Consider the following 23,926-nt stretch of genomic DNA (forward strand, 5'->3'; position numbering starts at 1 on the left):
CTTGCATCTTCATTATCTTTTGCTGTCCTTTGCACTCGTGCATGCCTCAATAATAATGAATTGCTTATAGTCCCAATAATTGGCACACAGTTTCTTCGTTCTATCCTTTTATCCAGTCTCCTCTGAAGGCGCTCCCAAATTCCCATATCTGTTTTGCTAGCTAAATGATCAAAATATATTTCTAGAATATAGGTTAAATTCTGTTAAACATTATAGGAATGCTGGCAGAAAAAAAATTTCTAGATCTCATTTAAACCAGTATTCATAATCACAGAAATAGTCCTTAAGCTAGAAGGGCTATTACAGGTCAGTGATTGCCTCTTTATTTTATGTTTGAAGGTAATTCAAATTCATGTCATCAGAATTCTCATTTAGGCTCTTCCACACTGAATTACTGCTGTAACTTTGAGCAAGTATTAGACTTTATGGGTTTCATCTAAAAAATAAAGTATTAATAATATGGAGTTTAACTTGAATATACACTAGTTCTACTGACTCAACTAAAACATATGCCAAAAAACATTATTTTAGTTGTATAATTTTTTTGTAGAGATGGGGTTTCACTATGTTGCCCAGGCTAGCCTAGAACTCCTGGATCATGTGATCCTCCCTTCTTGGCCTCCCAGAGTGCTGGGATTATAGGCATGAGCCACCACGCCCAGCCAAAAAATACTTCTGAACATTTTTGCTAGCGTGAACCATTTGACATTCACTACAGGTTTTAACACTGATAAAGGTGATTTTGAAACAATGCTAGTCTTTGAAAGTCTAAGATCTACATGTGTTTTTGCTATTTACTTCCCAGATTACTGTATACACCAATGATTAATTTTAAGTACTAAAACTTATTTCAAAGCCAGTGTTACTTCTGTTAAATTTATTATTACTGTATCATAACTATGTTAAATATAAGGATAATATACCTCATGAAAATTTTCTGCTTCTCGCGCTTTAATTTCAAGGTCAATTGCTCTCCTTCTTGCTCGCTCTTCTTCTATTTTTTTCTGTATTTCTTTTTCAGACAACTGTCCAATTTTTTCAAACTTGCTTTTTAGGTTTTTAGCTTGAATAGAGCCACTCCTTTTTAGTTTGATCAGTTCTTCATATTCTCTGCTCAATCCAAATGTTTCATTTTCTTCCTCTTCCTTCAAAAAAAAAAATAAGTTTTTTGCTGCTGTTTTAGTCTCATGTTGCCCAGGCTGGCCTTGAATTCCTGTGTTTAAGCAATCCTCCTGCCTCAGCTTCCCAAGGAGCTGGGACTACAGGCACATGCCACCATGCGTGACTCCAGAAAAAAAAAAAATTTTGAATATCAGCATACTAGTTTGTACAATAAACCATCCAAAAAAATGTGTACTATTTCTTATTTGAAACCAAAAATACAGCTTAACCTCTTCTCTAAATGCAGTGTCCAAATTTACTAACTCAAAATGGTGCTACAAATTTAAGGCATTATTGAAAACATTCTACTTAAAATACTATTCGCATCAGGGAATATGGTTAAAATCCTCTGACATCCCTTGATAACCTGCTAAAACTAAAATATTCATGACAAAATTAGCTTTTCCTAGGAGTTGCAGGAATGTCTTTGTTAGGGGAAGCCAAAAAAATAATTGAAAGAACAGTAAGCCGGGTGCAGTGGCTCATGCCTGTAATCCCAGCACTTTGGGAGACCGAGGCTGGAGTGCAGTGGCACAATCTCGGCTTACTGCAAGTTCCGCCTCCCAGGTTCACACCATTCTCCTGCCTCAGCCTCCCGAATAGCTGAGACCACAGGCGTCTGCCACCAGGCCCAGCTAATTTTTTGTATTTTTTTAATTGAGACGAGGTTTTACCATGTTAGCCGGGATGGTCTCGATCTCCTGACCTCGTGATCTACCCACCTCAGCCTCCCAACGTGCTGGGATTACAGGCGTGAGCCACCATGCCCGGCCCATCTTGTTCTTTTGTTCAGATTTCTTTCCCCTGACTTTTCACAATTTATTATTACTAGTCCTTTGTAATATTTATCAAACCCTAATACCACCATATGGAATGGTAAAATACTACAGGTATTCCTGGTATACTTTTCCTGTAGAAGACCTAAAGTTCTAGGCAGAGTTTTAAAAGGTAGAGGCAGAGGGTGTCACAGTCTGGGATGTTATGACATGAAGCTTAATTTCTTAACCAAGGGGTAAGAGAAAACGTTCCTTTATACTATTTCCACTTTTTAGACTATGTGGGGTGAAAATACACGACTCATAAGAAACCTAGACCTTGGAATAGTTTCCTACAGCACATTCCTGGTATTTATTTATACATTTATATTTATATTCTCAGGGTCCGCTAGATAATTTGCCAGCCACACCTGGTGCAGAGAAGTAAAACTTCCCTTCCCACGTGCCCACTGCCCCAACCCATAAAAAACGGGCACCTTCCAAGAGATTGCAACCTCTGTGTAGGAACTCACTCGGTTCCTAGGTCATAAGTTGGTGAGAGGACCCCACCAAGGTGCCTGCCAAACATGCCATACCATTGCCAGTCCAAGTCATGAGGCTACATGTTAGACCCCGACCCTGTTCATGTGTGTGTCCTGGTCCCTGGCAGGGACCAAGGCTGATGCTGAATACAGGCCCCAATTCTACCTTTCTCTTCTGCTGCCCACGCAACCCGGGCCACCCAGAGGGATAGCAGCAGAGTCCCAAGAGGGAAGAAGGTTAGGCAGGGCCTTGGGAAGGGGGCTGATGAAAACCCATTCCAGGGAGGCAGGAAGGCGGCGTGAAGCCTTAGTAAGCAAAAGCTATAAAGGGCATGCTTCATTGTCCAATCAGCTTTCACTTATATACAACACACAAATTCAAAGGTAAAATTAAGAATTTCAAGACAGTGGCTGGGCATGATGGCTAATGGCTGTAATCCCAGAACTGTGGGAGGCTCAGGTGGGAGGATCGCTTGCCAGGAGTTGGAAACCAGCCTGGGCAACAAAGTGCGATCACCCCATCTTTAGAGAAAAAAAAAAAAGGCCCGGCGCGGTGGCTCACGCCTGTAATCCCAGCACTTTGGGAAGCTGAGGCGGGTGGATCAGGAGGTCAGGAGATGGAGACCATCCTGGCTAACACGGTGAAACACCATCTCTACCAAAAATTACAAAAAATTAGCCGGGCCTGGTGGCAGGCGCCTGTAGTCCCAGCTACTCCAGAGGCTGAGGCAGGAGAATGGCGTGAACCCGGGAGGCGGAGCTTGCAGTGAGCCAAGATCGTGCCACTACACTCCAGCCTGGGCGACAGAGCGAGCCTCCGTCTCAAAAAAAAAAAAACAAAAAACAAAAAAGTGCTGGGCACAGTGGCTCACACCTGTAATCCCAGCACTTTGGGAGGCCAAGGTGGGCGGATCACCTGAAGTCAGGAGTTCGAGATCAGCCTGGCCGACATGGTGAAACCCGTCTCTACTAAAAATGCAAAAGTTAGCCAGGCATCGTGGCACATGCCTGTAATCCCAGCCACTCGGGAGGCTGAGGCAGGAGAATTGCTTGAACCTGGGAGGTGGAGGTTGCAATGAACTGAGATTGTGCCATTGCACTCCAACCTGGTCGACAGAGCAAGACTCCATCTCAAAAAAAGAAAAAACAATTAAAAATTAGCCAGACATGGTGCTGCGTGCACCTAAAGTCCCAGCTACACAGAAGGCTGAGACATGAGGATCACTTGAGCACGGGAGGTCAATGCTGCAGTGAGCCATGTTCACACCACAAAAAAGAATTTCAAGACAGCAACCTCAACATTAAACCCCAAATGCAGGGCCTTCTGAACATGGAGTCTTGTGAGTGCACAAGGTGCATGCCCATGAAGCTGGCACTGTATAGTCTACATATATGTATTGAATATAAATATGCATATTTATGAACTATATAAATAAATAGTAATAGCTCAGTCCCTTGCAAACCTCGATACTTTTTTATTAAACTAGCAAGGAAGGAGTAGTTAAAGCAGACTAGAAAGTACACATAATTGTGCAGACACCTGTACCATGTAAGCACCTCATAGTAGTATGCCGACTATCGTAAAGGTGAATAATAATACAAAGTTATTATAAGGTGATATAAGTAAAATATTTAGTTAATAAATATGGGTAATATAAATAGATATTTCTTAAAATCTTACCTCTCCCATTTCCTGTCTCAGTTGTTCAAATTCTTGTTTCTCCATTTCTAACTTATGCTTCCGTTCTTCCTCTGTTCGTCGTTTTTCTTCTTCCATTTTTTGTTTTAATAATTCTTCAAAATTAATTTCCAGTTTTCCCGGTGTAAGAGATTCTTGAGAGACTGTCTTATACATCTCTGGGGAGTCATCATCTACTACCTATTTAAAATAATTCTTTTATCACTCTGGCCAGAATTATACACACTAAAAAGGGACTATTTCTTGAAGAAACTGGGATTTCTTTACTGTTTGATTTTAATTTTGGTTTTTGTTTTTTGAGACAGAGTTTCAATCTTATTGCCCAGGCTGGAGTGCAATGGTGCAATCTTAGCTCACCGCAACCTCCGCCTCCCAGATTCAAGCAGTTCTCCTGCTTCAGCCTCCCGAGTAGCTGGGATTACAGGCATGCGCCACCACGCCTGGCTAATTTTGTATTTTTAGTAGAGACAGGGTTTCTCCATGTTGGTCAGGCTGGTCTTGAACTCCTGACCTGAGGTGATCTGCCCGCCTTGGCCTCCAAAAGTGCTGGGATTACAGGCGTGAGCCACCATGCCCAGCCAGATTTCTTAAACAGGTTTCACACTGAACAAAAAACAAGGGGACTTAACAGCAAACAAGGAATTCTCAACACAGTGTTCAAAAATAAATAAATAAATAAATGGGAAGAATTATTGGAAAATGTAAGACTGAGGTATTTTGTAACTATCAGGTTACCAGGAAATGGTAACCATCTATTCTCTATCACAATGAAGACAAAAAATACTTTATTCATATCATGAGTACTTTGAATTAGACATTAAGATTTCCTAATTTGAGAACATTTTTAATTGGATTAAAATGGCTCTCCATTTTGGTAATTAAAGCATTTAAGTTAATCATGATTTTGTCTGAATGAATTAGATAACCAGTCATGATCTCTTCATAATCAGGCAAAAATCATTCTTAGTGCTATGAGTTTATTGTTTATTTGCTGTTGGGCTAATTTTAAAGAAATAATAATAGATAATACTGAGAGCTGCCAAGTACAGTTATAAGCACTTTACATGTATTAATTTATTTAATCCTATAACCCTATGAAGTAGTTACCAATATCCTCATTTTACAGACAAGGAAACTGAGGCACTGAAAAGTAATTGTCTAAAGTCAACACAAATGCTATGTGGCAAAGCTGGGATTCAAACTTCAAAATCTTTCTAATAAGATTATAGGCCAGGCACAGTGGCTCACGCCTGTAATCCCAGCACTTTGCAAGGCCAAGGCAGGTGGATCATGAAGTCAGGAGTTCGAGACCAGCCTGACCAACATGGTGAAACCCTGTCTCTACTAAAAATACAAAAATTAGCCGGGTGTGGTGGTGGGTGCCTGTAATCCCAGCTACTAGGGAGGCTAAGGCAGGAGAATCACTTGAACCTGGGAGGTGGAAGGTGCAGTGAGCCGAGATCACACCATTGCACTCCAGCCTGGGTGACAGAGCGAGACTCCATCTCAAAAAAAAAAAAAAAAAGTTTATAGACCAGGCATGGTATAACATAACCCTCTGGCCTGAACTGTGACCCTGTGGTTGAAATAGACATAGGAGAATGAGACAAGGGGTATTATTCATTTGCTCCAAGTTTTATCAAGGCAATCCAGGCTTTACCACAGAACTATTTCAACTCAGAAACAATGTTTAAGTGGTTTACAATTCAAAGACTGCCTGAAATTTTTAAATTTTATATATGCATGAACTAAGCTATAGTATGAAATCACAATACTTACTCCTGGATAAATTACAATACTTATTTGTGGATAAGAAAATAATATAAATGTAAAAGGAAGTTTTTCTTTCTCTTTAGAAATGTGTTTAGGAAACTTGGTTTTGTTTTAACGCAGTTTTCTCCCCTGCATTTTTTTCCACTAGTGAATCATGATAAAAAGGCAGTTTTGGCCTACAAATCTGCCCCGAGGACTAGGTCTTGTAATCTTCACAGTTACTTCTCTTCTACCACTTCTAAACCTGCTTATTCTCCAACAATTAAGTGCATTCACAACGTCTGTAGGATTTCTATGTAGAAACCATTTATGAATCAGGGATTACCTACTGCATGCAAGATTTCAATATCACTTGTTCCATCAACATTTACTGGAGGTCTGTTATGCTAGGCATTGTGCCACATGTTTGATGAACAGTCTTGGCCTCATGGAGTGGAAAAGACAGCCATAAGTGATAACAATACAGGATTAGCGCTACGATAGAAGAGTACTAAATGCTGTAAGAATTCATGGAAGAAGGTGTTTATTATCAGGAAAGGCTTTCCAGAGGAAATGGAAAGTTATGAATTGGAATTAGCAGAGCACAGGGAAAGGAGTGAGGGACATCTTTCAGGCAGTGTGAAGGCTGAGAGAGTCTCACTTTGAAGAAATACAAACAAATTTAGCATATTTGGAACAAAGAGCAGATTAAGGAAGGATCAAGAAATGAAACGGGAGCAATTATACAAGAGCAAGACTATAAAGAAATTTGTTTTAGAAGTTTTTGGATTTTTACTTAAGAAAAGTGTGAAAATATTAAGCAAAACTGTAACAAAACACAATCAAAATTTCTTTTTAAAGCTCACTCCTGGCTTTGCAGGAAAGAATAGGTTACAGGTAAGATAACAAGTTAATTAGGAGTTGGTCCCAGGCAAATTGTAACAGTAACTTGGATTATAGTAGTGGCAGTGGAAAATGGGGGGGAAACTGACAGATTTTAGAGTGATTTAGGAGGCAGAATAAATGAGACTTAGTGACTGGTTGGACGTCAGGCATGAATAAGAAGATAGAAGTGTTTCAGGCTTCCAAGTTTCTGATTTGAGTATCTGTGTGGGCGATAAAGCCAAATAAACACTTGGACATATGTGTCTGATGCTCACCCATATTGAGGAAGAAAACCAGCTTATGATATCACCAAAGCCAATTATAATGTATCAAGAAGGAGATGCAGGGCTCAAGTCTCAAATTGCTTGAAAATTGTTTGTCAGATAACTGTACATTGCACAAACATAAAACTGGTATAGGAAGTACAGTCATAACCTTGTGACAGTTAAGTTAGGTATCAATTTCCAGGAGTGATGAGTGAGCATTTTGGAGAGAGAAATAATTCTGATTAAATGACTCAGGTCATTTAATATATAGTGGGTGGGATGAAAACTGAAAATAAAGAAGGAAAGGAAGGAAATAAAGGAATGAAGGAGGGGGAAAGGGAGTGTGGGAAGGAGGTGGGGAAAGAATGGAGAGGAAGAAAGGAAAAGTTAGGGGAGGAAACTCCCTACTTCTTCTTCTTCCTTGGATACTTAGTTCTGGAAAACATGTTTTCCCAGAGAAGGGACATAATATTCCATCCTTTGTGCCAAGTGTGGCAATTTAAATCAGAATCTTCTGAACACTAAACTGAAGCAAATACCTTCAATCAACTGGTGTTATTCCACCAGTTGGGAGACTTCAAAATACATTTGCCATTTCTACTCTTGGCACAGATTCCAGAAATAATAGGGTATTCTCTAAAGTCTAATGATTCTATTAATATATTCTCAAAGGTGAATTCTAATAGCATTCTCCAGTTAGCTTCTGTCTTACCATGTTTCTCCTTGCTTCAGCAAATGCCTTCTTTTCTTCCTCTATTCTCCTTCTGGCTTCTTCTTCTGCTTTCCTTTTTTCATCTTCTCTTCTTTGCCTTTCTATTTCTTCAAAACTGAGTTTGAGTTTACCAGGGCGGTACCCTTTAAAAATTTTTGCTGTGTCTTGGTTTTCCTCTTCTTCATTTACCTAACAAAATAAACAGTTCATTACTAAGAATTGAGATTCATCAGAAAAAGGAATGAATTATCAAACAAAAGGCACAGAATTAGCCACTTCACATAGGACTGTTTGAATGCCCTTAATATACTTGACCAAAATCCTCTTCCTTTTTAATGTCTTATATGATAAAATATTCAAGTTTGGAGAAATTCCATATAAAGATGTACTCAGGTTAAATAAAACTTCTCAAGAAAGTCAAATTTCTATAGATAAATTTGAATATTAAAACATTTTTAGCCAGGTGTTGTGGCGGCTCACGCCTGTAATTCCAGAACTTTAGGAGGCAGGAGGATCGCTTGAGCCCAGGAGTTCAAGACCAGCCTGGGCAACAGAGCAAGACCTCGTCTCTACTAAAAACCAGAAAACACATTATAGCCATTGTGGTGGTGTGTGCCCGTAGTCCCAGCTACTCGAGAAGCTGAGGTGGGAGGATCCCTTGGGCCCAGTAGGTTGAGGCTTCAGTGAGGGGTTACTGTTGAGTATTAACTTTCCCAGAACAAATATAAAATGTGTATGTGTGTGCTATCATTGGGGTTCAAGTATATCTACACAGTATCTCTTTGGTAGTAAAATAAGGTTCTCATTTTGTAATCTTTGTAGTTTTTTTTTTTTTACTGTGAACTATGGTGCCTCATACTAACCAGATAAAAGATTATTATCTAGAACTATTTTATATAAAATTCCAGCTTTATGATTTTATCATTAAAGTTTTAATTTATTATTAAATTTACTATAATATCCATTGAAATGCATTATTTAATAATACTATTTCTTTATTAAGTTGACCACCAGAAATATCTAAAATGTGTAGATACTATGCAGCTATACCCAAGAGTAATAACATTTTCAAATAAATGTCTAGAAAATTAAATTTTTATATATATAATTACTAGAACATCATTCAAGCAAGCTGATCAAGAAATTTCTGTAACTTTAAAATTACAAATATTCCATTTTTAGATCCTTTTTTTTTTTTTGAGACAAGGTCTCACTCTGTCACCCAGGCTAGAATCCAGTGGCTCATTCATAGTTCACCATAGCCTTGATTTCCCAGGCTCAAGCAATCTTCTCACCTCAGCACCTGGGGAGCTTGGACTACAGGTCTGTGCCACCACACCTGACTAATTTTTGTATTTGTTTTTGTAGAAACATGGTTTCCACATGTTGCTCAGGCTGGTCTCAAACTCCTGGGCTCAAGGGATCTGCCTGCCTCGGCCTCCCAAAGTGCTGAGATTACAGGCATGAGCCACCATGCCTGGCCCATTTTTAAATCTTAAAATGAATCAGTGTATTCTTATTTCAATTTTACTTTTTATTGATAAATCTATTAATACCATAATAATACTTAACATTTTCGAAGAACTACTGTATATGTAACAAACACCATTTTAAGTGCTTCCTAGATATTAACTCATTTAACCATTTAAGAAATAGGCATTTTTAAAAATCCAAGTCATTGTGGAAGTTAAAAAAAAAGAAGAAAGCGCTTTCATTTTTACCGTTTTAAAAATCAAGAAACTGGCCGGGCGCGGTGGCTCAAGCCTGTAATCCCAGCACTTTGGGAGGCCGAGACGGGCGGATCACGAGGTCAGGAAATCAAGACCATCCTGGCTAACACGGTGAAACCCCGTCTCTACTAAAAAAATACAAAAAACTAGCCGGGCGAGGTGGTGGGCGCCTGTAGTCCCAGCTACTCGGGAGGCTGAGGCAGGAGAATGGCCTAAACCCGGGAGGCGGAGCTTGCAGTGAGCTGAGATCCGGCCATTACACTCCACCCTGGGCGACAGAGTGAGACTCCGTCTCAAAAATAATAATAATAATAAAAATAAAAAAATAAAAAAATTTTAAAAATCAAGAAACTAAGAGAGAGATTTAATTAATTAACACAGCGAGAGATTAAAACAGTTGTCCATGGTTACACAGTTAGTAAATGACTGATATCTGAATCTAGACAATCCGGCTCTACAATCCATGCTCTTAACCACCACACTACACACACACACACACACACACACACACGCAGAGGCATGCACACAAATACACACACACATACACTTAATAGGGCAAACTGTGTATTCCACTGTAAACTATTATTCTGATATGTTCAAACACTTGAAAAACTGGACTGCTGAGGACAAGTTTACACTTATAATCAGTCCTGCACCCATGTCACTAAGTACATTGCAGATTGAACTAACAGATGAAGGAAACCAGGTTCATTGAGTAATTATTTTGCATACTTATATATTAATAACAATTTATAAAAATAAAAATTTAAAGCATATTGGGTAAAATGCCCCAGAGTGGAAACTGGAAAACAGTATGGATTTTTTTTTTGAGACAGTCTCACTTTGTTATCCAGGCTGGAGTACAATGGTGCAATCTTGGCTCACTGCAACCTCCATTGCCTGGGTTCAAGTGATTCTTGTGCCTTAGCCTCCCAAGTAGCTGGGATTACAGGTGTGCGCCACCACAGTCAGCTAATTTTTGTATTTTTAGTAGAGATGGGATTTCACAATGTTGCCCAGGCTGGTTTCAAACTCCCAACCTCAGGTGATCTACCCACCTTGGCCTCCCAAAGTGCTGGGAATTACAGGCGTGAGCCACCATGCCTGGCCTAGACACATTTTATATATGGAATATCTATACAACTGGAAAATCAGCCCTTCTATATGTAAAATCTCTTTGAATTTATAGTAATGAACCTTATCTAAAGCCAGCTAACTTCATTAATATTAATTGTAAGGTTTAAATATGTAGATTTACCATTTGCCGCCTTGCTTCTTCAAAAGCACGCTTCTCTTCTTCTAAACGTTTCCTTGCTTCCTCTTCAGCTTGCTTCTTTCGGTTTTCTTGTCTTTGTCGCTCCAGTTCTTCAAAAGTTAGTTTCAATTTTCCAGGAGAAAGTGATTCTTTTTTTGCTTCACTTTCTAGTTCATCATCCTAAGAAAACATTATGAAAACCCACCTTTTATTCATAAAGGAAAATGCTAACTTAAACTGCCTTGATTTGTTTCTTAAAAAACAAACAAAAAAAACTTACCATAACTAATGAAAGACACTTTGCTTCCTTGAGAGATCGTCGTTGTTCATCATATCTTACTCTTTTATCTTCCTCATACTTGATCCTTTCTTTCTCTTCACGTTCTTTTTCTAGATCCTCAAAATTCTTTTTCATTTTTCCAGATGTTTTATATGATTTAACAGGTACCACAGTTATAAGTAGTGAATCATCTCCTTCCTATTTTATAAAATGAATAATTAGCATATTTCTTCTTAATCAAAATTGGGTTTCATGGGACTTTACCTCCATAAAAAGTGAATTCCATTACATTGTCATCAATGTTATTATGAAGAACAAACAATTACTTTTTACAGATTATTATTAAACATCTCCTACTCTAAATTATTTGTGCATTGTGAGTTAATCTTAGTGAAATCCATTGCTGATGAGGTTCAAGAAGCATTCTATTTCCTAGAAGATGGAGTTAATACAGCTGTTAAGATAACGAAACTGCAGTGGCATTGCCTGAATTAAGCTATTTGTGCACTAATCCACAAAATGTGCATGTGAATGTACTGTAAATCAATTTGATGGTGGACAGATTCAGTTTAAACAAAAAAAATTTCTTCATATGATTTTTATCTCTAAGCTTTTAAATACTGAATGAAACTAGTATTTAGTGAGAAAAAAACACAGTTTTTCCAAGTGATTTATTAAACATATATATTATAGATAAAACTCTCTGGTATTTGATTGTATTAAGCTATTATTTAATTCATTTTAATCATATAATCTATTGTTGCCTCTGACTTTTTTAAAAACTAAGAAGAGTTATGAAATGAAACACATGGTCCTGAGATAAAATTGCTCCCAATTTATGGGCTGTAGTTTTAGGCACACCATCAAATTGAAAGATTTTTAACTTATTCTGTTAGATGAAAGGGATGACTAAAATTTTTGTGGTTGTTGAACATTTCTTCATGGTAACAGATACTGCACTCTACACTATTATATAAAAACCAAAACATAAACTCTCAGGAACTCTAAGGAAAGAAGACAAATGATGAAAATAAAATTGCCTTTTTATAAATGTTAGCGTTCAGTAATCTCAGCTGTTAGTAACAGTTCAAAAAATACATTGTCTTGGCAGAGTATCTCAAACTGAGACTAATAAGTTTGTCTTTCTAACCTAACTATGAAAGCAAAACAAAACATACTTTTCTTTGAAACACTAAGCTATAGTGTTTGAAAGTGCAAAAGTATGCTCTTGCTTTGCAAAACATACTTTTTTGTTATTTCTATATTTATAATAAAAATAATAAAAGCCCTTTTAATTTTTTCTTATACTAAAAGATAATTTGTGAATCAGATAATTTTAGGTGAATGTTTCATTAAAGGAAATGTCTGTTTACCTCTGATGCTGATTCAGTTCCCGTATTGTTTATGTCCTCAATCTATTGAATGAGAATTTCATATCATTACATTACATCAGATTTCTACTTTTTGCTTTTAAACATACAACTGGAAAGTAATTTAGTTGTGACTTATAGTAAATTTTCAAATTTATAATTTTTGAAATATGTTTATGTTGTTTCAAATTAGCCAAATATGTCCTTTATATTTGTTGTTGCATATTGATATCAATATCAATATCCAGAAAACGACATATTAAGAAAACAATCAGGCTGGGCGAGGTGGCTCATGCCTGTAATCCCAGCACTTTGGGAAGCCGAGGTGGGCAGATCACTTGAGCCCAAGAGTTCAAGACCAGCTTGGGCAACATGGCGAGATCCCTTCTCTACAAAAAGCACAAAAATTAGCTGGGCATGGTGGCATGCACCTGTGGTCCCAGCTACTCTGGAGGCTGAGGCAGGAGGATCACTTGAGCCCAGGAGGTTAAGGCTGCAGTGAGCCATGTTCAAGCCACTGCACTCCAGTGTGGGTGACAGAGTGAGACCCTGTTTCAAGAGAAAAAAGAAAGAAAAACAGAAAAAATTGAGACAAAGCCTACCTTTGTAACCCAGAAACTGAATAACAGACCAAACTCTTATGACCAATCTGTTGAGCTTACAAGCAGCAATTATTAATTTAATTAGCAATTTAAACCAAGACACATAGAAACACTTCTCCATTCTTTGTCACTGCCCCATCAAAAGGAAAACCTATCCATTAGCAATCTAATACTTGTCATGATTATATTTTACAACATAAGTATAGGGCAAAAATAAAACTGATACAATAACAGTGCAGTGAAAGATGTAGGCTAGTTTATTTTTTTTGAGACAGAGTCTCATGCTGTCACCCGGGCTGGAGTGTAGTGGCATAGTCTCAGGTCACTGCAACTTCTGCATGCTGGGTTCAAGCAATTCTCCGGCCTCAGCCTCCTGAGTAGCTGGGACTACAGGTGCACACCATGACGCCTGGCTAATTTCTGTATGTTTAGTAGAGACAGGGTTTCACCATGTTGGCCAGGCTGGTCTCGAACTCCTGACCTCAAGTGATCCGCCCACCTCAGCCTCCCAAAGTGCTGGGATTACAGGCATGAGCCAGCGTGCCCAGCTGGGATAGAATAGTTTAGAAGGGAAAATAATTCTGATAGTCATCTTTTCTCTATATTTTGACTAGGTCAAAGTAGGAAAGCTCCTCATTTAAAAAGTGAGAGCTCGGCCAGGCACAATGGCTCAAAAAAAAAAAAGAAAGACTTCTCTTCCTAAAAGAATACTGACAACTCTTGTATAAATCATGTTAATCTCTCAATAAAAAGCTCCAGGAGGCTGGACATGGTGGTTCATGCCTGTATTCCCCTAACTTTGAGAGGCCAAGGTGGGAGGATCTCTTGAGCCCAGGAGTTTGAGATGAGCCTGGGCAACAAAGTGAGACCCCATCTCTACAAAAAAAATTTTTTGGTAGATTTTTTTTGTAGAGACAGCAGGGTCTTGCTGTGTTGCCCAGGCTTGAGTACAGTGGTGCAACCTTGGCTCACTACAACCTTCGCCTCCCGAGCTGAAGTGATCATCCTCCCACCGCAGCCTCCCAAGTAGCTGGGACTGCAGACATGCGCCACCATGCTCACTATTTTTTTTTAATTTTTGTAGTGACAGGGTTTTACTATATTGCTCAGGCTGACCTTGAGCTCCTGGGCTCAAGCAATCCACCTGCTTCGGCCTCCCAAAGTGCTGGTATTACAGGTGTGAGCCACCACACCTGGCCAAGAAGTTTTTTAAAAATTAGCCAAGCATGGTGGCATGCATCTGTAGTCCCAGCTACTTAGGAGGCTGAGGTAGGAGAATTGCTTGAGCCCAGAAGGTTGAGGATGCAATGAGCTGTGATTGCACCACTGCACTCCAGCCTGGGCAACAGAGCAAGACTCTGTCTTAAAAAAATAATAAAAATGAAAAGATCCAGGAGATACGGTGAAAAGCCAGACATTGAGAATATAGAAAAGAGAAATACTAAATTTATTAACTCAACTTTCTTTTATTGTTGCTGCTGCTGCTACAACCTTCCCAAACCCAGGTTTTTTGTGTTGTTGTTGTTGTTGTTGTTGTTTGCTTTTGGTGCAGTGGCCTGATCATGAACCTCCTGGGTTCAAGCAATCCTCCCACTTTAGCCTCCCAAGTAGCTGGGACTATAGGCACCCACCACCACCTCCTGGCTAAGTTGTTTGTCTGTCTGTTTTTAAGAGCTGAGGTCTCACTATATTGTTACCCAGCCTGCTTCCCCAATCTCTATTAGCTTATGGTAAAATAATAAAGTATGTTAAAGTATGTTTGAAGATCTTTTTTGCTTTCTTCTTTGCTCACTTTAAACCATTACCAAAACGAGAAAACACTGGAGCATACTTTTTTTTTTCCAACAAACAAGGAAAAAGATAAATCTGTCTAAGTAGCCATGGTGTCAGTATATTCACAGAGACAAGATATTCAGAAGTTCAGTCACAGTGTTGACTTTCAGAAGACAACATTGAAGAGCCGCTTCCTATTTCTTTTGCTTTATAAAAAATGAAACTCCTTTTGCTTCTTCCCATATCAGCTTCCTTCTCTTCTTCTTTTCAACATCTCCTTCTTTTCCCTCAAAAGTAACTTCTCTTTTTTCTAAGCTGATGAACTTTAACTTTGCTCATCAGGGTATCCTCAAAGATGAACAGATAATATCAAATCAAGTTTCTTCCCCAAATTGATTCTAACATCCACTATATCTACTATTAATCCCTACCCACCCCGCTACCATCTTTTTTTTTTTTTTTTTTTTTAAGAGACAAGGTCTCTCGGTTGCTGGGTGGAAGTGCAGTGGAATGATCATAGCTCACTGCATCCTCAAACTCCTGGGCTCAAGCAGTCCTCCTGCCTCAGCCTCCCAAGGTGCTGGGATTACAGGCATGAGTCACCATGTCTAGCTCTCATTTTTAATTCATTGTAAGATCCTAGAATCTCCAAATCTTGTAGGTCACCAAGGCATTCAGCTACCCCCTGACTCAGGAATCCTTTTTATGGCATTCTTGCATATGGATTTATACAAATAAATTTTACAAACAAACATTCAAACTCTTCTTGACTACCTATGCCATACTTTACTCCTTATATTCTTTTTTTTTTTTTTTTTTGAGACGGAGTCTCGCTCTGTTGCCCAAGCTGGAGTGCAGTGGCCAGATCTCAGCTCACTGCAAGCTCCACCCCCGGGTTCACGCCATTCTCCTGGCTCAGCCTCCCGAGTAGCTGGGACTACAGGCACCCGCCACCTCGCCCGGCTAGTTTTTTGTATTTTTTAGTAGAGACGGGGTTTCACCGTGTTAGCCAGGATGGTCTCGATTTCCTGACCTCGTGATCCGCCTGTCTCGGCCTCCCAAAGTGCTGGGATTACAGGCTTGAGCCACCGCGCCCGGCCTACTCCTTATATTCAAAGATACATTAAATTATATTAGAGTGGAGTGGAAAATGTACTTAATTAGATTTGAAAATTAAACTTTACATATTTACAAGATAAAATTACTAGGCTGGGCACAGTGGCTCATGCCTATAATTACTTTGGGAGGCTAAGGTGGGCAGATCATCTGAGATCAGGAGTTCAAGACCAGCCTGGCCAACATGGTGAAACCCTGTCTCTACTAAAAATACAAAAAAATTAGCTGGGAGTGGTGGCATGTGCCTGTAGTCCCAGCTACTCGGGAGGCTGAGGCAGGATAATCACTTGAACCCGGGGGGCAGAGGTTGCAGTGAGTCGAGATTTTGCCACTGAACTCCAGCCTGGGTGACAGAGCAAGACTCTGCCTCAATTAAAAAAAAAAAAAAAAAAAAGGCCAGTGCAGTGACTCACGCCTGTAATCCCAGCACTTTGGGAGTCTGAGGCAGGTAGATCACCAGAGGTCAGGAATTCAAGACCAACCTGGCCAACATGGCGAAACCCCATCTCCACTAAAAATACAAAAATTAGCCAGGTGTGGTGGTGGGCACCTGTAACCCCTGCTACTCAGGAGGCTGAGACAGGAGAATTGCTTCAAGCTGGCAGGTGGAGGTTGTAGTGAGCCAAGATTACACCACTGCACTCCAGCCTGGGCGACAAGAGCGAAACTGTCTCCAAAAAAAAAAAAAAAAAAAAAAAAAAGGCTACCCTGCTGGATTTCAGACTTGCATGGGCCCTATAACCCCTTTGTTTTGGACAATTTCTCCCATTTGGAACTGCTGTATTTACCCAATACCTGTACCCCCTTTGCAAATCCAGGGTAAATACATTTCTTTAGTAAGTATGGCATATGCTTTGCTTTCATCGTCACTTTTCTTTTTCAGAAAGGTAATGGAAACTGAAGGGAGCATAGCAAAAAGACTGAAAGCACTTAATGTATGGCTTTAAAAGACCAGCTGATATGGTTTGGCTCTGTGTCCCCATCCAAATCTCATCTTGAATTGTACTCCCATAATTCCCACGTGTTGTGGGCAGGACCGGGTGGGAGATAATTTGAATCATGGGGATGGGGGTGGTTTCCCCCATACTGTTCTCGTGGTAGTGAATAAGTCTCATGAGATCTGATGGTTTTATCAGAGGTTTCCGCTTTTGCATCTTCTTCATTTTCTCTTGCCACTGCCATGTAAGAAGTACCTTTCACCTCCCTCCATGATTCTGAGGCCTCCCCAGTCATGTGGAACTGTAAGTCCAATAAAACCTCTTTTATTTTCCAGTCTCGGGTATGTCTTTATCAGCAGCATGAAAACAGACCAGCATTTAAAAGTATTGTTATTAGAAGATTAGCATTTTGTTAGGTACTCATGGATAGTTTATATGTAACATTGCCTTACATCTTTGTAAAATCTTCTAACCTGTAAAGAAAAATAAGGAATGTAGACGGGGTGAGGAATGTGGATAGAATGGTAAGATTGTATATGACAGATATCATCTCACTATTCTACCTTAAAACAGGCATATTCTGCCCATATCCTTCTAGGCATCTGATGTTAAATGTTTTTCCTTCAGGTCTTTTCAGGTTAGCTGCCTTTTTTTTTTTCTTTGAGACGGATCATACTCTGTCACCCAGGCTGGAGTCCAGTGGCATGATCTTGGCTCACTGCAACTTCCACCTTTCAGGCTCAAGCGAACCTCCTACCTCAGCCTTCTGAATAGCTGGGACTACAGGTACTTGCCACCATGCCCAGCTAATTTTTGTATTTTTTTGTAGAGACGGGATTTTGCCATGTTGCCGAAGCGATCCACCCACCTTGGCCTCCCAAAGTGCTGAGATTACAGATGTGAGCCACCATGCCCAGACGGTTAGATGCTTTTTAATAGGTTTATGTTATATTAAAATATTTTAATTAGGCAACATACTGATTAGTTTTACTTTGCACAGTTAGTTTCAGAAACAAAGACGAACTTAATCTTTAGTGATACCTGCTCAGCCCTTTTTGCTAATTCACGCTGTATTTTCCTCTTTTCTAACATATCCTGCTCAATTCTGCGTTTTCGTTCCTCCTCCGTTCTCTTCCTTTGTTCCGCTTGTCTTTGTTTCTCCATTTCAGCAAATCTACCCTTAACAGTTCCTAAGAATATATGAAAAAAATGTTTAATAATTGGCTGTGTTTCTATTTTGCAATTTAATTTGCTATTTACCCCTCAAGCTTCTTACCTGTTAATTTTGGAACATAAGCCTTTTCTACTTTAGAAGATACGTCTTCCTCATCATCAGAAGCAAGCATTTCTTTAATCTAGATGGTTAAATAAATTAATGTGAGCACATGTCCAAAAATTAGACTAAATCATATTATATGCAGAGTTTAAATTAGGTTACAAATACAGAAAAGTATTTTAGTTATAGTTAATATGAAATGTGGTTAATGTGAATAAATACAATTTAAATTAAAAAAATGAAAACAAGTATTTTCACGAGAATAAAGTAAAATAAAGCAACCTCCTGCTTTCTCCTGTTCCATTCTCTCTCTCTAATATATTGTTCTTTTCTTCTTTGCTTTTCGTCTCTAGATCTCCTTTGATTTCTTTCTTCCCTGGCTCTCTGCATGGCTTCAAACTTATCCTTTACATCACCCTTGCCAAGTTTTGGTACATAGGTTTTTGGGACAGGTTTAGATGAAGAAAGCAGAATCTTCATTAGAAGAAAATAAAGAAAAGAAAGTTAACGAAAAAGATAGGAAGAAATTAGGTAAAGATAGATAAGAATAAGCAATATAAAAAATGTATATTGAAACATAAAATAGAAATGTGTTTGAACGCTTTATTTGACTATCACAACCTGAATAGATACTTTCTAAAACCTATGAAAAATGACATTACAGAAAATATGAGAGTAGAAATTTCACTGTTATATAGTAATGAAATCCCATTTTGTGGGTAGCATTCCACCGAAGCTGAAAGCCAGTAAAATATAAAAATCAAATTCTGAATTCTAATTAAAAACTGTCTTTTATTGTCTAACTCCATTATTAAAGATTCAGATTTGATGTCACTTGCTAAAAAGGTACCCAAACTAATTTCAGTAAATTTGGTGAAGTTGAAAACAAAGCAAAAGTTTAGGCTTTAAAGTTTAGAGGCTAATGCACATTTTACACCCTTCCTGGTTTCTATATCTAATATAAGCAAAACTGAAGGCCAGTCCTTTAGTCCTTATTTGTGGCTGAGGTACACCATGGTCTGTGGGCACAAGCTGTGATTTATATTGTTACTATTACTTCCCATCTATAACTTCCTTAAACCACATTAAAAATGTGTAAGAAGGCTATATCATTCTATATAGGGTGGGCTGTAAGAGCAATTCCATATGGCAAGAGAGCTTCACAAAGAACGGGAATCTGGTAGAAGACTGAAGAAATTATTTCCTCCACTCTATAACCAGGAAAGCAAATTATTTTCACCACTTTGAAAATTAAGCTGATTTCTAAATGAAATTTCAGTAAATAAAATGTGTGCCTCAGAACACCAAACCCTTTTTCCTAGTGATAATGACAATTGCTTAATTAATCTGTGGCACATCCAGCCTGTATTTTGTAATCTATTATGTGTCATTGGTCATTTAAGGGTTAATTTTATAATTCTGAGGTGTCAGCAACTGAACTCTTCTTACGACAGCTCTCAGTATCTACAGTCAAGAACCAGAAAAAAGCTAAAAATTAAAAAATATACATAAGGCACTAAAAAGATTCCTTACCTAAGAGGGAATTATGCTTTCTCCTGTGAGTATAGGTCAAACTTTGTTTTAATACTAAAATAATACTTTCTAAGAGTTATCAAGAACAAAACATTTAAAATTCTACTCAGAACGCTAGCTATCACATCCACTTCACTATCATTCACAAATTTAGTACTCATGCTTTGTAGAATTTCCTAGAACCCAAATGAAAATACTAGCCTAAGATCAGCTGGTGAATTGTATCTCTTCTTGTTTTACATCTTGCCATTATGTTATTAATTATGAACTCCTAAATATGACCTTTCCACCAAATGATTGTCCTTTTAGCAATTCTACAGTCAACTCTACATTTCCCTCTTTTATTTTTATTTTTTTACTTTTGAGACTTACCTCAGCCTTTTGGGAAATATCATTCATGTTTGCTCTATGTGGTCTTGGGCTGATTATGAAGCTCTGTAAATATTTGCACCTGAAAAAAAATTATGTTGTATAATAAATTTTAATTTATTTGTAATATATTATGTATTTTTATAAATAGAAATAGCAATTAATTGCCCCTCAAAAAATACTGACATAATCCAAGCAAGTAATAAATTGTGATAACCTTTAGCTCTTTTTCCCAAGATTCATGGTATAGAAAATATAAGGTGCATGATGGTAAAAGATCCCTGAAAGTTTTTGATCCAGAATAGCTTGATGAACATATTAAGTTCACTTGAAAAGAATGTGTATTCAGCAATTATTGAGTGTATTACTCTATAAATATTAACTAGCTGAAGGTAGCAGATCATGTTTTAGATCTGTATTTTTACTAATTTTTGGCTAGTTCTATCAATCTTCAACTATGTAGATTTTTTTTTTTTTTTTGAGATGGAGTCTCACTCTGTTGCCCAGGCTGGAGTGCAGTGATGCACTCTCAGCTCACTGCAACATCTGCATGCCAGGTTCAAGCAATTCTCCTGCCTCAGCCTCCCAAGTAGCTGGGATTACAGGCCCACGTCACCATGCCTGGCTAAATTTTGTATTTTTAGTAGAGACAGGGTTTCACCATGTTGGCCAGGCTTGTCTTGAACTCCTGACCTCAAATGATACACCCAACTCGGCCTCTCAAAGTGCTAGGATTTTTTTTTTTTTTTTTTTTTTTTTTGAGACGGAGTCTCGCTCTGTCGCCCAGGCTGGAGTGCAGTGGCCGGATCTCAGCTCACTGCAAGCTCCGCCTCCCGGGTTTACGCCATTCTCCTGCCTCAGCCTCCCGAGTAGCTGGGACTACAGGCGCCCGCCACCTCGCCCGGCTAGTTTTTTTGTATTTTTAGTAGAGACGGGGTTTCACCATGTTAGCCAGGATGGTCTCGATCTCCTGACCTTGTGATCCGCCCGTCTCGGCCTCCCAAAGTGCTGGGATTACAGGCTTGAGCCACCGCGCCTGGCAAAGTGCTAGGATTACAGGCGTGGGCCACCACGCCCAGACAGAATTTTTTTTTTCTCGCTTTAATTCTGTTGTTTTTGTTTCATGTAATTTCAGGTTTAATCACACACACATTATGATTATATTTTCTTTTTTAATTGACCCTTTCAGCAGTATATTTTTTGTTATGGAGACAGTCTCACTCTATCGCCCCAGGGTGAAGTGCAGTGGCACAATCTCAGCTCACTGCAATCTCCGCCTCCCAGGTTTAAGCGATTCTCCTGCCTCAGCCTCCTAAATAGTTGGGATTACAAGCAGCACATCCTCACGCCCAGCTAATTTTTTGTGTGTTTTTAGTAGAGACAGGGTTTCCCCATGTTGGCCAGGCTGGTCTTGAACTCCTGACCTCAAGTGATTCGCCTGCCTTGGCCTCCCAAAATGCTGGGATTACAGGTGTGAACCACTGTGCCCAGCCAACTAGTAAGAAATTTCTTTCTTCTTACCTCATTGTCTTAAACTTATATTAAAATAGTCACACCAACTTTATTTTCTTTTCTTTACTTTTTTTTTTTTGGTGGTGGGGGATGAAGTCTCACTCTGTTGCCCAGGCTGGAGTGCAGTGGTGCCATCTCGGCTCACTGCAAGCTCTGCCACCTGGGTTCACGCCATTCTCCCACCTCAGCCTCCCGAGTAGTTAGGACTACAGGCGCACGCCGCCATGCCCGGCTAATTTTTTGTATTTTTAGTAGAGATGGAGTTTCACCGTGTTAGCCAGGATGGTCTTGATCTCCTGACCTCATGATCCGCCCGCCTCAGCCTCCCAAAGTTCTGGGATTACAAGCGTGAGCCACCATGCCTGGCCACCAACTTTCTTCTTATTTATTCATTTATTTTTTAGAGACAGCATCTCACTGTGTCACCCAGGCTGAAGTACCGTGGCACAATGACAGTTCACTGCACCCTTGAACTCCTGGGCTCAAGTGATCCTCCTTCCTCAGCCTCCCAAGTAGCTGGGACTATAGGCATGTACCACCATGCCCAGCTCTTTTTTTTTTTCTCCTATAGAGATGGGGTCTCACTGTGTTGCTTAGACTGGTTTTGAAACCCTGGGCTCAAGCAACTCTCCCACCTTGGCCTCCAAAATTGCTAGGATTGCATCCGTGAGCCACTGCACCTGGCCCCCAATTTTCTTAGGTTTACAGTTTGCATGGTATATAATTTTCTAGCTATTTACTTTGATTCTATCTATGTTTTTATATGTAAAGTATATGTCTTGGACACAGCATATGATTGGACCTTGCTTTTTACAAAAATCAATTCTGATAAAATCTGGGTTTTCTTTTTCACTTTCTTTTTTTTTTTTTTTTTTTTTTTTTTTTTTTTTTTTTTGAGACGTAGTTTAGCTCTTGTTGCCCAGGCTGGAGTGCAGTTGCACGATCTCGGCTCACTGCAACCTCTGCTTTCCAGTTTCAAGCAATTCTCCTGCCTCAGCCTCCTGAGTAGCTGGGATTACAGGCTCCCGCCACCACACCCAGCTAATTTTTGTGTTTTTAGTAGAGATGGGGTTTCACCATGTTGACTAGGCTGGTCTCAAACTCCTGACCTTGTGATCCACCCACCTAGGCCTCCCAAAGTGCTGGGATTACAAGCGTGAGCCACTGTGCCTGGCCTATAATCTGCTTTTTTAATTGCAGCATTTAGTTCATTAACATTTAATGTAATTATTAACATAAATGAGTTTAGGCCTATCATTTAAATGTTTATTTTAGGTTTGTTTTATCTTGTTTTGTTTTTTTCTTTTGGAATTTTCTAGCCAACTTTTTTTTTAAAATAGAGTTTATTTTAGGTTCACAGCAAAATTGAGTAGAAGATAGAGATTTCCTGTATATTTTCTGTCCCTGCACATGCTTAGTCACCCCCATTATCAACACTGGATAACCCCATTATTACCACCCATTGGAGTGGTACATTTGTTATAAATGATGAACCTATACTGACACATCATTATCACCCAGAGTCCATAGTTTACATTAGAGTTTACTTTTAATGTACATTCTGTGGGTTTTGAGCAACTGTACAATGACATGTGTCCATCATTATAGTATTGTACAGAGCAGTTTCCCTGACCTAAAAGTCCTCTTTACTCCACTTGCTTTTGCTTTTCTCCCCCATCATTCCTGGTAACCATGATCTTTTTACTGTCTCCATAGTTTTGCCTTTTCCAGAATGTCATACAGTTGGAACCACACAGTATGTAACCTTTTCATATTGACTTTTTTCACATAGTTATGCGCATTTCAGTTTCCTCTGTTTTTCAGGGCTTGATAGCTCATTTCTTGTTAGCACTGAATAATACTCTATTACCTGCATGTACCACAGTTTATCCATTCACCTACCAAATGACATCTTGGTTGTTTCCAAGTTTTGGTGTTTATGAATAAAGTTGACATAAATATCTGTATGCAGGTTCTTGTGGACCATGATTACTGGAGTATATGGTAAGAGCATGTTTAGTATTACAAGAAACCATCATGTAGCTTACCATTTTGCATTCCCACCAGCAATGAATGAGAGTTCATATTGTTCCACATCCTCACCAGCATTTGATGTTGTCAGTGTTCTGAATTTGTTTGGCCATTCTAATAGATGTGGAGTGGTATTTCATTGTCATTTTTATTTTTATTTTATTTTTATTTTATTTTTTATTTTTTTTTGAGACAGAGTCTCGCTCTGTCGCCCAGGCTGGAGTGCAGTGGCCGGATCTCAGCTCACTGCAAGCTCCGCCTCCCGGGTTCACGCCATTCTCCTGCCTCAGCCTCCCGAGTAGCTGGGACTACAGGCGCCCGCCACCTTGCCCGGCTAGTTTTTTTTTTGTATTTTTTAGTAGAGACGGG

The 23,926-nt window shown here is 39.1% G+C and overlaps 1 protein-coding gene across 8 annotated transcripts in view; it reads right to left on the reverse strand.

The window, feature by feature from the left end:
• NEXN (nexilin F-actin binding protein) overlaps window positions 1-23,926 on the reverse strand; it is a 53,439-nt gene that overhangs the window by 6,906 nt on the left and 22,607 nt on the right. For 2 of the 8 annotated variants that reach the window (XM_005542954.4, XM_005542955.5), the window contains exons 2-11: window positions 20,018-20,096; window positions 18,395-18,586; window positions 18,113-18,191; window positions 17,878-18,026; window positions 12,411-12,452; window positions 11,038-11,235; window positions 10,761-10,937; window positions 7,773-7,961; window positions 4,140-4,337; window positions 924-1,145 (exon numbers count right to left, since the gene is read on the reverse strand). In XM_005542954.4, the coding sequence (XP_005543011.2) occupies window positions 924-1,145; window positions 4,140-4,337; window positions 7,773-7,961; window positions 10,761-10,937; window positions 11,038-11,235; window positions 12,411-12,452; window positions 17,878-18,026; window positions 18,113-18,191; window positions 18,395-18,586; window positions 20,018-20,044 (1,473 nt within the window). In that variant the 5' untranslated portion in view covers window positions 20,045-20,096. The remainder of the gene's footprint in view (window positions 1-923; window positions 1,146-4,139; window positions 4,338-7,772; window positions 7,962-10,760; window positions 10,938-11,037; window positions 11,236-12,410; window positions 12,453-17,877; window positions 18,027-18,112; window positions 18,192-18,394; window positions 18,587-20,017; window positions 20,097-23,926) is intronic. The other 6 variants (XM_005542957.4, XM_045368462.3, XM_005542956.4 and 3 more) reach the window with 5 other exon arrangements.

This window comes from Macaca fascicularis, chromosome 1, assembly GCF_037993035.2.
Source record: "Macaca fascicularis isolate 582-1 chromosome 1, T2T-MFA8v1.1".
Lineage (NCBI taxonomy): Eukaryota > Metazoa > Chordata > Mammalia > Primates > Cercopithecidae > Macaca > Macaca fascicularis.